Genomic DNA, 11,382 nt, shown 5'->3' with positions numbered 1-11,382 from the left:
TTCCCTCTGTGGTCTCCCCCTCCCTGTGAGGTTCTCTCCTCAGTGGGTCTCTGTGTTGGTATTTCGAGCTTTCTTTTTCTTTCCTGTGTCTCTCTTCTCTCTCTCTTTCCCATCCTCGGCCTCTCCCATCCTGCTCTTTTCTGCTCACCCTACCCACCCTAACACACACACACACACACACACACACACAGGCATGCTCGCTGCAGCAGTGATGGAGGTGAGGGTCACACCCCCCCCAGGAGGACCCCCGTACCCCTTCCCTGGGTCCCCGCCCCTGGAGGCACCTCCAGGTTCAGCCTAAGCTAAGGCCAGGGTTGGGTGGCGTTCTAGGCTGGGTAGTCTCCCAGGGTTCAGCAGCTGCATTTTCCGAGGCTCTGGGGCAAGGAGCAACCCTGAGCGGCCCAAAGCTTCTGGAAGGCCCGTATCCCCAGAGTGCCCTCCCAGCGGTCACTGTACTGCAGGGACCCGCAATCGAGGGCAGCCCCGAGGGCAGGGGAGTCAGGTCCAGGCTGGGGCAGCACAGATCGTAACAGTGAAATGATGCGAGGAGACAGAAGCCAGGCTGGCCATCGGGCCTGCAAGGTGACCAACAGGGAGGCCAGGGACGCGTCTGTTCCTCTGTGCCCTGCGGCCACCTAGGCACGCTGGGGGATGGGGACGTGGGGGTGGTGAGGCCTGCCGCTCACCTAACTCTCCTGTTCTCCTAGGTTCACGGGAGCCTGGGCCCTGGAGTCCGACCATCCTGAGTTCGAATCTCACCCGCTCACTAGTTGTACAAAATTGGGGGTAACTGACTCCCTCCCCCTGGACTCTCCCTTTCTTGGCCTGTAACATGGGGATAACGCAGCTGCCCTCCCTGAGGACTGTTGTGAGGACCCAACGGGGCCCTCCGTGTAAGGCACCTGCCGGGACTGCCCCCGTTTATCTCCACCAGTGCACCAACATAGGCTGGGTGGCGTCGGTCCTGACTCGGAGTCCTGGTCTACCACCGGTGGCGCCTCGGTTTCCACTTCTGTAAAAGGGGGCTAATGGCCGTAACCCCTCAGGGGTGTTGGCAGCACTGAGATCATCTGGGAATAATTAGCCCAGCTAGGGCCGAGGGTTTAACTGGGAGTGGTTGATCCTTGAAGGCCGGAGGTAGTCCAGCCTGGGAATAGAATAGTCTGGAGCTTTCCAGCACAGTTATGGAGTCAGTCCTGGGTTTAAGGACTGGGGAAGTGTTGGGGTGGGTGGGGGAGGGTGTTCCCCACCCTTTTTGGGTCTGGGCCATCCCTGGGTCATGGTCTGCACACACACACACACACACACACACACACACACACACGCGTTTCAGCTTTAGCGGTCATCGCTTCCTCGATGTCCCGCTTGGAGTCCCAGGACTGCTTGCGCTGTGAGGCCAGCGCCCCTCCCCTCCTGCGTGGGTTGACTTCCCCGCTTCCCTTGCCTCTGGGCCAGCCGGCCTCCTCCTGGCGGCTGGCGTCTCAGCCCCCTGGCTGGACCTCGCCAGCTCCCACACTTGGGAGGACTGCTTCCCCTCTCCGGGCCTCAGTTTCCTCATCTGAAAAATGGGGTTGCTAGTAGAATCCGCCTCTTGGGGGTTGGTGTGGATTAAGCCGGGGAGTGAGAGCTCTGAGGGCATACTACAGGAGCATCCAACGGGCTTTTCAGAGACGTCAACGCTTGATTCCCCACCACACCCCCACGGCTCCCTTGGGCTCAGGAAATGGTACCTCCCACCGTTCATGATGACACAGCCATCCTTGATTCTTCTGTCTTCCACACCCACGGCCCATCCTTTGGCAAATCCTGGTGGCTTTTCTCAAAACACACCCTACATCCAGCCGTTTTTATCTCCCCGGCGCTGCTGTCCCTGACCAGGCCACCGCGACCATCTCTTGTCTGGTCCCCACCAGCCCCTACCTCTTCCTCCAGTTTCCCTGTGGCCCCTTTCGGCCCGTGCTCCGCGGAAAGCAGAGATTCTTCAACCACACAAGTCAGCCCTCGGCTGGCTCGCTCTCGCCCGCCCCTCCCCGCCTCCATTGGCTTCCGGCGGATGTAGGAAAGCTGTGAGGTTTCAAGGTGACCTGTGCACTCTGCTCCCCCACCTCAGGACAGCAGGATGAGCCACCCCAGGGCCTTTGCACTTGCTGCTTCCCCCAGCTGTGGACCTCTCCCGGGGCTCACTCCGTCACTGCACCAGGTCCACGGTCACCCCCTCACCTCAGTGACTCCAGTCCTTTGGTTCTTCCTAGCCCAGCCCCTCACCCTGCTTTCCTTTCCTCTCTATCTTGTCGTACTCCCTGGATCCTGGTATGGGCCTGTTTCTTTGCTCTTCGTCTCTCTCTTCCCTAGAACGTGAGCAGCGCAAATGTGGGAGTCCGGTCCTGCTGTCCACTGTCTCCGGGTGCGCAGGAGAGTCCCTGGCCTGAGCATGCGGTCACCGATCGTCACAACCGGATGCGGGAATGCACGAGAGCTACGGTCATGATCAGTCTCGCTCCCCCGAAAGCTAGAGAAAGATAGGCTGAGAAGGGAGGTGGGGTTGTCGTGTCCGGTAACGAAAACACCAGCGGCCTGGCCCTGCCCGTCTTCTGCCAGAGACCGGCTGGCTTTCTGGGGTGGGGGCTTGCTCAGCCTATGCTATGGGCTCACGGAAGAAAGGCCAGGCCAGCCTGACTCTGCTCTTCTGCCCAGCCTGTGACACAGCTTCCTGGAGCCACCGAGGGTCTGGTGGAGAAAAGATCACATTCAAACAGGGGGCCATCCACCTGTCTTCTGTCCATTGCGCCCGGGGAAGAGAGGGAAGGGAGGGGGCTGGCTGTTCTTTAAAACAGCCCCAGCCCTGCAAGCCTGGTCCCTGCCCTCACGGGGGGGGGGGGGGGGGGGGGGGGGGGGGTTTCCGCAGTTGGGGAGGCGGGGCCTTGGCTGTGAATAAACATAGCAGGTCTGTGAGAGGGAGGAGGCAGAGGCCAAGCTGAGCCCCTCCTTCCTTGCCCTTCGCCCTCCGCTCACCGGGACATCCTCCTGGCCTGAGGCGGCCCCAGAAGATAACTGTCAGCAACCGGGCCCATTCTCAATATCTGGGGTCCAGCCCAAGGTCAACCGTGAAAGGGTCTGCTGGAGGCCTCACAGCTTCCACAGCCTGGGCGATCCCAGGCGCCCCTGGGATCATCTTTTGTATCTCCCTGCTCCCCCAGCGGGGCACTCCCACCCGGCACCTCACTGCACGAACAGATTCCTGGTCTTCTGAACTGGCCGCTGCTCCCCACGCAGCTCCTGCAGAATTGGAGGGTCAGGGCCTGAGGCCTAGTACCTTCCCCCATCTGTCACCACCGCCCTCTCCATCGTCACCACTGGTACAGGCTGAGTTGTGTCTCTGTACCTGAGAATGGGACCTTATTTGGAGATAGGGACTTTACAGACATGAGCGAGGTTAAGATGAGGCCGTTGGGGAGGGCGCCCGGGGGGCCCAGTCGGTGAAGCGTCCGGCTTCCGGCTCAGGTCATGATCTCACGGTTCGTGGGTTCGAGCCCCGCGTCGGGCTCTGTGCTGACAGCTCAGAGCCTGAACCCGCCCCCTTAAAAATAAACATTAAGAGAAAAAAAAAAAAAAAAGAGGAGGTCGTTAGGGCGGGCCCTAATCCAGTATGACTGGTGTCCTTATAAAAAGGGGCAGTGTAGACCCAGAGGCAGTGACACCCAGAAGGCAGACGCCGCCGCGCAGACCCAGAGAGAGCACCATGTGAGGACAAGGGACTGGAGGTTGAGAACGGTGCATGCGGTAGCCAATGCACACCTGAGGCACCGGAAGCCCAGAGAGAGGCCTGGAACGTTCCTTCTCTGGCACCTCCAGAGGGAGCACGGCCCTGCTGACATCTCATTCTGGAATCCTGGTCTCCAGACCTCCGAGGCAATACATGTCAGTTGTTTCGAGCCACAGAGTTTGCGGCCCCGGGAAATGAGTGCAGCCGCCCCCCGCATCACCAGTGTCCCCGTCACCGCTCCCACGGCCTCCACCCCGGCATCACAGCCAGCATCACCGCCGTATGGGCTTCCTGTGGCTGCAGAACTAATGGCCACACACTTGGTGGCTGACAAGATTAATCTCAGAGTTCCGGAAGCCAGAAGGCCCAAATCAACGTGCCAGCGGCACCATGTCCCGTTGCGACACTCAGGGAAGAATCCTTCCTCGATTCTTCCAGTTTCCGGTGGCTCCAGGCGTTGCCCTCTCTGCCTCTCAGTTGGCCTTCCCCCCTTTGGTGTCGACCCTGCCTTCTCTTCTGTCTCATATGAGGACACTCGCGATGGCACTGAGGCCCCACCTGGGGAATCGAGGATGCGCTCACGTCACTATCCTTAACTTCATTACATCTGCAGAGACCCTTTTTCCAACTAAGGTCACATTCACAGGTTCCAAGGATTAGGATGTGGACCCATCCTTGCCGGGTGGGGGCTTAAGACAACCCAGGGCTGGTGCGGTCACTTACTTATGTTTTTTAATGTTTATTTATTTTTGAGAGAGAGAGCACGAGCAGGGGAGGGGCGGAGAGAGAGGGAGACAGAAGATCCGAAGCAGGCTCCACGCTGACGGCAGCGAGCCCCATGTGGGGCTCGAACTCACAAACCACGAGATCATAACCTGAGCCGAAGTTGGATGCTTAACCCACTAAGCCACCCAGGTGCCCTGGCTGGTACTATCATTATCCCCACTTAACACACAAGACTACGAGAGCTCAGAGAGAAGAATTCACTTGTCCAAGGTCGCCCTTAGAAGTATGGGAACCCAAGTGGTCTGATTTCAGAGCCTTCTGCCCCCCAGCTAATGTTTATTCACTTTTTGAGGGAGGGAGGGGCAGAGAGAGAGGGAAACACGGAATCCGAAGAAGGCTCCAGGCTCTGAGCTGTCAGCACAGAGCCCGACGTGGGGCTCGAACTCAGGAACCGCGAGATCATGACCTGAGCCGAAGTCGGATGCTTCACCCACGGAGCCACCCAGGTGCCCCCCAGCTCCTGAACTTCTGATCACACAGGGGATTCCACAGAAGAATCAGAGTGGGGCAATGCACACCGAATGGAAGGCAAGGCACCTGGGTCCTGGCTCTAGCCAATGGTCAGGTCTCCTTCCCTCTCTGGGCCTCAGTTTGCCCACCTGTAAGATAGGGAAGCAGGAGCGGTTGGTCTGCATCCTCTCCAACGTCCTCCTAGTTCTGGACGGCGCTGGCTGTCATCTGTCGTTTCAGTCCTATTCAAACACTGCCCAGGGGCAGGACTTTCACATCAGCTAAACTCTAAACCTGCTCCCAGAGATGAGTTTTGCTTGGAAGGCCAGCCCATGGGGAGGAGTGGAGGGCGGTCCTGCCTTCCCCTATCACAGCACTGGCAGCAAAGGACTGGGGAAGGACGGGGGGTGGGGTATTCTCTTTTCTGGGAGCCCGACTTCTGATTCATGCGCTCAAGGGAGGACTCCTGCAGCTCCAAACTGGTGGACGCTGGGACAGAGCTGAAGATAACTTTACCTTGCTGTGGCGCCCCAGACCCACAGGTCTTAGTGGGGAACTGGCTTGTCGCTTTAGACTCCAGACGGCCTGGAGAGGCGATCCTGGGCCTGGGGGAGCGCTGGTTGATCATCTGAGGCCAAGAGACCAAGAGGGGCGGCAGTGACCAAATCCACCAAATCCCAAGCCTCGTGTCCTTGGAACGGGGGTCGGGGAGGGGAGGTGGTGGGGGAAACCACCACAAAACAGGCTGGGGCGGCGGGGGGGGGGGGGGGTGTTTCTTAAGATTCAGTTTCCAAAACTCGCTCTGTTCATTAGGAGTCGTTTGTTTATAAGCATAAACATTTTTCAAATCCGTTTTTTATCTTTAGAACGTGAACTCCAGAGGCCTTTTTCCTCTAGCTTCTGTCTGGACCAGCAATTGTTTGCAACTCAGCTAATACTGTTCAAGAGTGGGGAGCTGAGTTAGGGACAGAACTGCAAACTTTAATTAGCAGGATGAGATTAGCATCCCAGCAGGGGCTTGCGGGCGGGGGGGGGGCATCCTCCAGGCCCATCAGATCCCAACGGACAGACGGCCCGCATCTTCCACAACCCCCCTCACCCCCAGCTGAAGGCTCCAGTGGGGTGAGCAGGAGCCGGGCCAGCCAGAGCTTAGACCCGCCGAGTTAATCTTCCCTTACTGGGCCTCCAGCTGAGCCTCGCCCTATTCCAAGGCTTCCAGTCCAGCCACTGGCTTTCCTTCACCAGCCTCTGCCGGGTTTTGTCCCTGCAAGGGTCTAAGCAGAATAAAAAGAAAAAAAAAAAAAAAAAAGAAACCCGGCTGTGTGACCTTGGGGCAGTCGCTCACCCTCTCAGGGTAGAGAATCTAAGCGGGGAGGTGGGGAGGTTTGCTGGAAGCCAAGCCCCAGCGGGGAGGGGGATGGAGGAATTCGACCCTCCTCCCCGCAAACCCAAGGGCTCACACGCCACCAACCTGCCCTCGCTGGGTTCAGGCAATGCTGAAGAATTTTCTGGTCTTTTTTCTGGTTTAGTTTTAAGTGCTTCCAACGGCAGCGGAGCTGTTCCACCACAGTCCCCAGGAAATTGGTCCACGTAGGACGGAGCCTTCCCGGGAATGAAGTCATCTGTTCCTTTTTTTATTTTTTGTTGCCTCTCTCCTTCAGCACGAGTCCCCGGCCTCTGCAGTCTCTCCCCGCGCGCGCACGCACACGCGCCGCGGCGGGGGTCGGCCGAGGCTGGCTGGAGGGGTGGGGGGGGAAGGGGCGAGGGGCAGGCCCCCCGGGGGGCCGCGTCCGCCCGGGGCGGCCCCTCGCCAGCCCCCGCCTCCCGCCCCCACCACCCGCGACTTCCCCGGGCCCGCCGAAAGGTGAGCTCCCGGGAGGCCGCCCGCGCTCGGGCGCGGCCAGCTCGGCAAACAATAACAGTAAATAACGCTCCCTTGTCCACGTAATAAAAACGGAAACGGTTACAATGTTTTTTAATAAGCGTCCCCCATCAATCTGCCGCCCTCCCACCCGCCCCCCGAGCCGCGGGCACCGGCGGAGAGGGGCGGGGAGCAGGGGAAGGATCGGGCGCCGGGGCGCGCTGGACGGACCGGGGTGCCGGAGGAGGACGCCGCCGGGGTGGGGTGGGGTGGGGGGTGGAGAGCTGCAGCGCAGCGAGTGAGAGACGAGGGGGCGCGGGCGGCCGGGGTCACGCGCGCCAGCCGAGCCGGGAAGCGGCCGCGGTGAGTAACACCGTTGCCATGGCGACGTGGCCGCGAGGAACAGGAAGCGGCAGAAATAGCAGCCGCCGCAGCCCACGCCGCCCGGCCCCTCCCCCCCGCGAGCCCGTTGCCACGGAGACCGGCTCGAGCGAGGCTGCGCGGGCGGCCGCGGCCTCCTGCGCCCCGGCCCGCGCATGCGCCCCGGGGCCTGCCCCGCGCGGGCGTCGCGGCGGTACCCGCCGCAACCCCGGTGCCGCCCGGACTCCAAACCTGCCAGGCTGCGCGCTAGGGTCGTTGGGGGGGGGGGGGGGGGTGTGGAGGGAAGAAAAAAAAAAAAAAGCAAAACTGTTTGTCGCCCGCTTTGGGGAGGCAGCCCCGCCTTTGTTCCTGGCCGATTCGTTGGTTTCCCGGGCGCCGGAGGTGGGAGTCGAGGGAGGTGGCCGGGGCGCATCAGTCACCGTCCCCACTGTGTTCTCAGCCGGGCCTCCGAAGGGAGCCCGGGCCTGGGGCGGTCCGGCCAGGCCCACGTGCTGACCTCCCCGCGGGGGTGAGGGACCCCCCCCCTTGTGTTTTCCGGTCCTTTTTTGCACACGCTCCCCCAGATTCTACCTGGCAGCAAGCACCGAGGGAGAAATGAAATCCCGCCAAACCCCGGGCTCCCTCTCCATTCCCTGGTCGACAGAGAACTAGGAAACAGCCCACCCCCTCCCCTTCAAGGAAGTTGAGGGAAACCTAAATGTTTCATAAACAAAAGCACTCTCCAACAACTTGTTTATGTGAACGCCTGGCTGCAGCCTTGCATGGCTAAGGCTGGGGCGTGCGTGTGTGTGCGTGCGTGTGCGTGTGTGTGTGTGTGTGTGTGTGTGTGTTGGGGCAGACACACGATCATCTCTGAGGCTGTTTGTGGGGGATTTTTTTTCTTTCCACATTTTGTTTGGTTTGTTTTGAATAAGGGTCAGAGGTCTGGGTTTCTGCTGGGAAGGGGGAAGGGTCACCTCAATTGGACAGGCCAGGGGGTCCCAGGAGGACAGGTCACAGGGCCTGCAGAGCTGGGGCAGAGGCCGTGAGCCAAAGCCTCCCATCTGGCAGGGCTCCCTGCAGACAGGGGGGTGTAAGTGGGCGCCAGGCCCTCTGGGCTGCTCTGCAGGGTATGGCCCCAGAGAGGGCCCAGGCCAAGGACTCTGGGACTTCTCTCCCCTGGGCAGGACAGCTGTCATTTTCCTGGCCCCTGCCTTGGGCACACTGGCCAAGAGGGAAGGCAGAGCAGCCCGCAGTCTCAGGGGTTTTCTATAATGGAAACGATCGGCTTTTGTTTTTGTATGGGGTGGACTCAGTCTTGCAGCGTCCAGGCTGACCAGATGGGAACGTAGGGAGCCAGTGTGCTAGGAAGCAGGAATGCTGCTTCAAACCTCCTACCGTCCCCCTTCTCCCTGTCCCTAGCCAGCCTGGTCCCCAAGGTGGCCTTGTGCTGGCTGAGGGGTTCTGGCCACTTGGCCTCCAAAGAGCTAAGGAGAGAGTGAGGGGCGTTGGGTGACGTTCCTTCCTCCCTCCTCCCTCCTCCTTTCTACATGTGGGCGAGGGGCCCCCAGCCCCGAAGAGGAAGCTTCTGTCTGATGTCCAGTAGACTTCAGGTCCGCCATGGCCGACTTGGCATCATAATTAGCCCTCTCCTTCTTTTAGGAGGAAATGAAGACACAGAAGGAGGCTGGGAGCAGAGAGAGAAAACTCCACCGCTGTCCAGAGGGTAGTAGCTTGTGCTGAGACCCAGGGCTTCCGAAGCAGGCTGTTCTGGTGGTGAATCCCAGCTCGGGCCCCACTGAAGCCTGAGCATCTGGATGCGAGGGACCGTACAGTGCCCACCTCCCAGGTTGTGATGATTCCTCGAAGTGATTCCTAAAAGCTTTTAGAGCAACTCGCACAGAGTAGGTACTCAGAACATGACAGCTGTTACTGACGGGAGCTGGTTTGCTGCTCTCCCTAGTGTGACCCAGGATTGCCACCTAGGAGCCCTGAGACTCTGGGCTTGGCTCTCTATCCCACGGCAGGTGCATCTTTTTTTTTTTTTCCTTCAATTTTTGAGAGAGAGAGAGAGAGAGAGAGAGAGCGCAGAGAGCAGCGAGAGAGAGAGACACACACACAGAATCCAAAGCAGGCTCCAGGCTCTGAGCTGTCAGCACAGAGCCCAACGCGGGGCTCGAACTCACGGACTGCAAGATCATGCCCTGAGCATGAGTCAGACGCTCAACCGGCTGAGCCACCCAGGCACCCTGCGGGGCAGGTCCATCTTTGTCACAGGCTGTGCCACCAACCCGCTGTGCAGCCTGAGGCAAGTCACTTACCTTTGGGGGCCTCGGCTTTCCCCTCTGGCAAATGGAACAATAATCAGGACAAGCACTGGTTGTGAGTTACTCTGTGCCAGGCACCCCACCGAGGTCTGTACGTTTCCGTATCCGATTTAGCCTTCCAAACAGCCCCCTCAAGTGCAATCGCGCTGATCCTGATCTCGCAGAGCTCCTCAGACAGGCGAAGCCACTTGCTGGGGGTCACAAGGCTGGAACGTGGCAGGGAACACGGGGTGGTCAGGTCCTGGGCCCTCATGCACCCCGGAAAGCAAGCATCATGTTTGTGTTACTGTCACTCTATGCTTACTACTCGTTCCCTGACCTTTCTCGTGGCTCAGACCACAGCCCTTCCTCCGCATTCGCATCCTTGGGCTCAGCCATTCGGGACTCTTCTGAAACTGGCAGGGACCCAGCTCTCTGTGAAAGAGCCCCTCAGGGGTACATGGGTGGGAGGGAGGGGGCGCTGGGCGAGCCAGGTGGGCCCCACACGGTCTCTGCTGTCAACCTGGCAGTGCACAGAGTCCCCCCACCCCCTTGTCCCTTCCTGCCGCTCACGCTAAAGGGTTGGGGTCTCTAACACCCGCAGGTGGACGTGTCCCATCCAGATGGTGCGGTTAATTGCGCTGGAAACTGTAAATCTCTGTTATTATCCCAGCCCTCCCCGTGCTCTGCTGGGCTGTCACCTCAAGGCACTGGAGGTGGAAGAGGCGCCCCTCCAGCCCCACCCACCCGGCCCAGGCTTTGTTCCTGCTGTAGCCAGGGAGGAAATCGCCCAGTTGTGACGTCCACTGCCTACATTTGAATCCTGGCCCCGTCACTTCCCGGCTGTGTGGCTGTGTGACTTCATCTCCCTGTTAGTCTCAGTTTGCTCGGCCACAAATTAGGGCGGGGGGGGGGGGGGGTTACAGCGCCTGCCTATCGCGTCAGGGTCAGGTGCGCTGCCCTGCGGGGCTCCAGAGGGTCCCTGGGATATTACCGGTTCTAGCGAGTGTTGACTCTGTGAGGAGTGACGTAATGCGTTGGCTCCATAAACTCTCAGACAAGCACATCGGTAGCCCGTTTTGCAGGAGAGGAAGCTGCAACTCAGAGAAGGGAAGTGAGTGGCCCAAGGCCACACAGCCAATTAGGAGAGGAACTAGGATTAAAGCAGGCAGACCTGTGTGGCTCTAAAGTCCTCGCTGTAACCCCAAGGTGCTAGCCTTCCCCACTGGAGCCCTCCTGGGGCTCTCAACCGAGGCCTGCAGTGACAGCATCATTAGCCCTGCCCAGGGCCGGCTTCTATAACTCAGCTTTGGAAGATCTGGGTTAATAGGTCCTTAATAAAGCCAGCAGAGGCGTCTGTGTCTTTCCGGGGCAGGGGCCAAGGGGCCAGGCACAGCAGATGCGTTCTAATGAAAATGCTGGGGAGCGGGGGAAGGGGCCGTGGGTTGACCTCCCTGCTCATGTCTCAGAGTGCAATCCACTATTACTCCCTGCCTGAGTCACTGGAGGCCTTCCAGTGCAGGGGACAGTCACCCATCACTCCATCCATCCATCCATCCATCCTCCCATCCCTCACTCACTTATTCACTCACTTCCTCCCTCCCTCCCTCCCTTCCTCCCTTCCATTCATCCAGTGTTTACTTAGCACTCATTTTAAGCCAAACCTTACCTCAAGTATCCAGGGTCCCTCCCTTCAAGGGCTTTGCATTCTAGAAAAAAAAAGGCACTCAATAAACAGCTCACCATGCCCTACAGGATGCCAGGAGAGAGGACATCTTGGGACCTCTGAGATGGGGCTGTGCAAACCTACCTCAGCCAGGCTTTCTAGGTGACCCCCCCCGCCGCTGACCAACATG

The 11,382-nt window shown here is 59.6% G+C and overlaps 1 protein-coding gene across 6 annotated transcripts; it reads right to left on the bottom strand.

The window, feature by feature from the left end:
- Positions 1–3,583: 3,583 nt before the first annotated feature.
- Positions 3,584–9,243, bottom strand: LOC113592888 (translation initiation factor IF-2-like). 6 transcript variants are annotated; one of them, XM_053204517.1, is made up of 3 exons: positions 6,471–9,243; positions 5,149–6,273; positions 3,584–3,902 (listed from the first exon to the last, which is right to left on the bottom strand). In XM_053204517.1, the coding sequence occupies exon 1, from the start codon at positions 7,651–7,653 to the stop codon at positions 6,634–6,636; it is 1,020 nt and encodes a 339-aa protein (XP_053060492.1). In that variant the 5' UTR covers positions 7,654–9,243; the 3' UTR covers positions 3,584–3,902; positions 5,149–6,273; positions 6,471–6,633. The 6 variants fall into 6 exon arrangements, with proteins under 6 accessions (XP_053060492.1, XP_053060493.1, XP_053060495.1 ...); XM_053204520.1 differs by lacking the exon at positions 3,584–3,902 and adding an exon at positions 3,996–4,321; XM_053204518.1 differs by lacking the exon at positions 5,149–6,273.
- Between the last annotated feature and the right edge of the window lie 2,139 nt (positions 9,244–11,382).

This window comes from Acinonyx jubatus, chromosome D4, assembly GCF_027475565.1.
Source record: "Acinonyx jubatus isolate Ajub_Pintada_27869175 chromosome D4, VMU_Ajub_asm_v1.0, whole genome shotgun sequence".
NCBI classification, from domain to species: Eukaryota; Metazoa; Chordata; class Mammalia; order Carnivora; family Felidae; genus Acinonyx; species Acinonyx jubatus.
Note: the sequence above shows the minus strand (reverse complement) of the source record. Positions and strands in the feature narration are given on the sequence as shown.

Coding starts and splice junctions, on each gene's coding strand:
- LOC113592888 (XM_053204517.1), bottom strand. CDS start 7,653: ATGCGCCCCGGCCACCTCCCTCGACTCCCACCTCCGGCGCCCGGGAAA.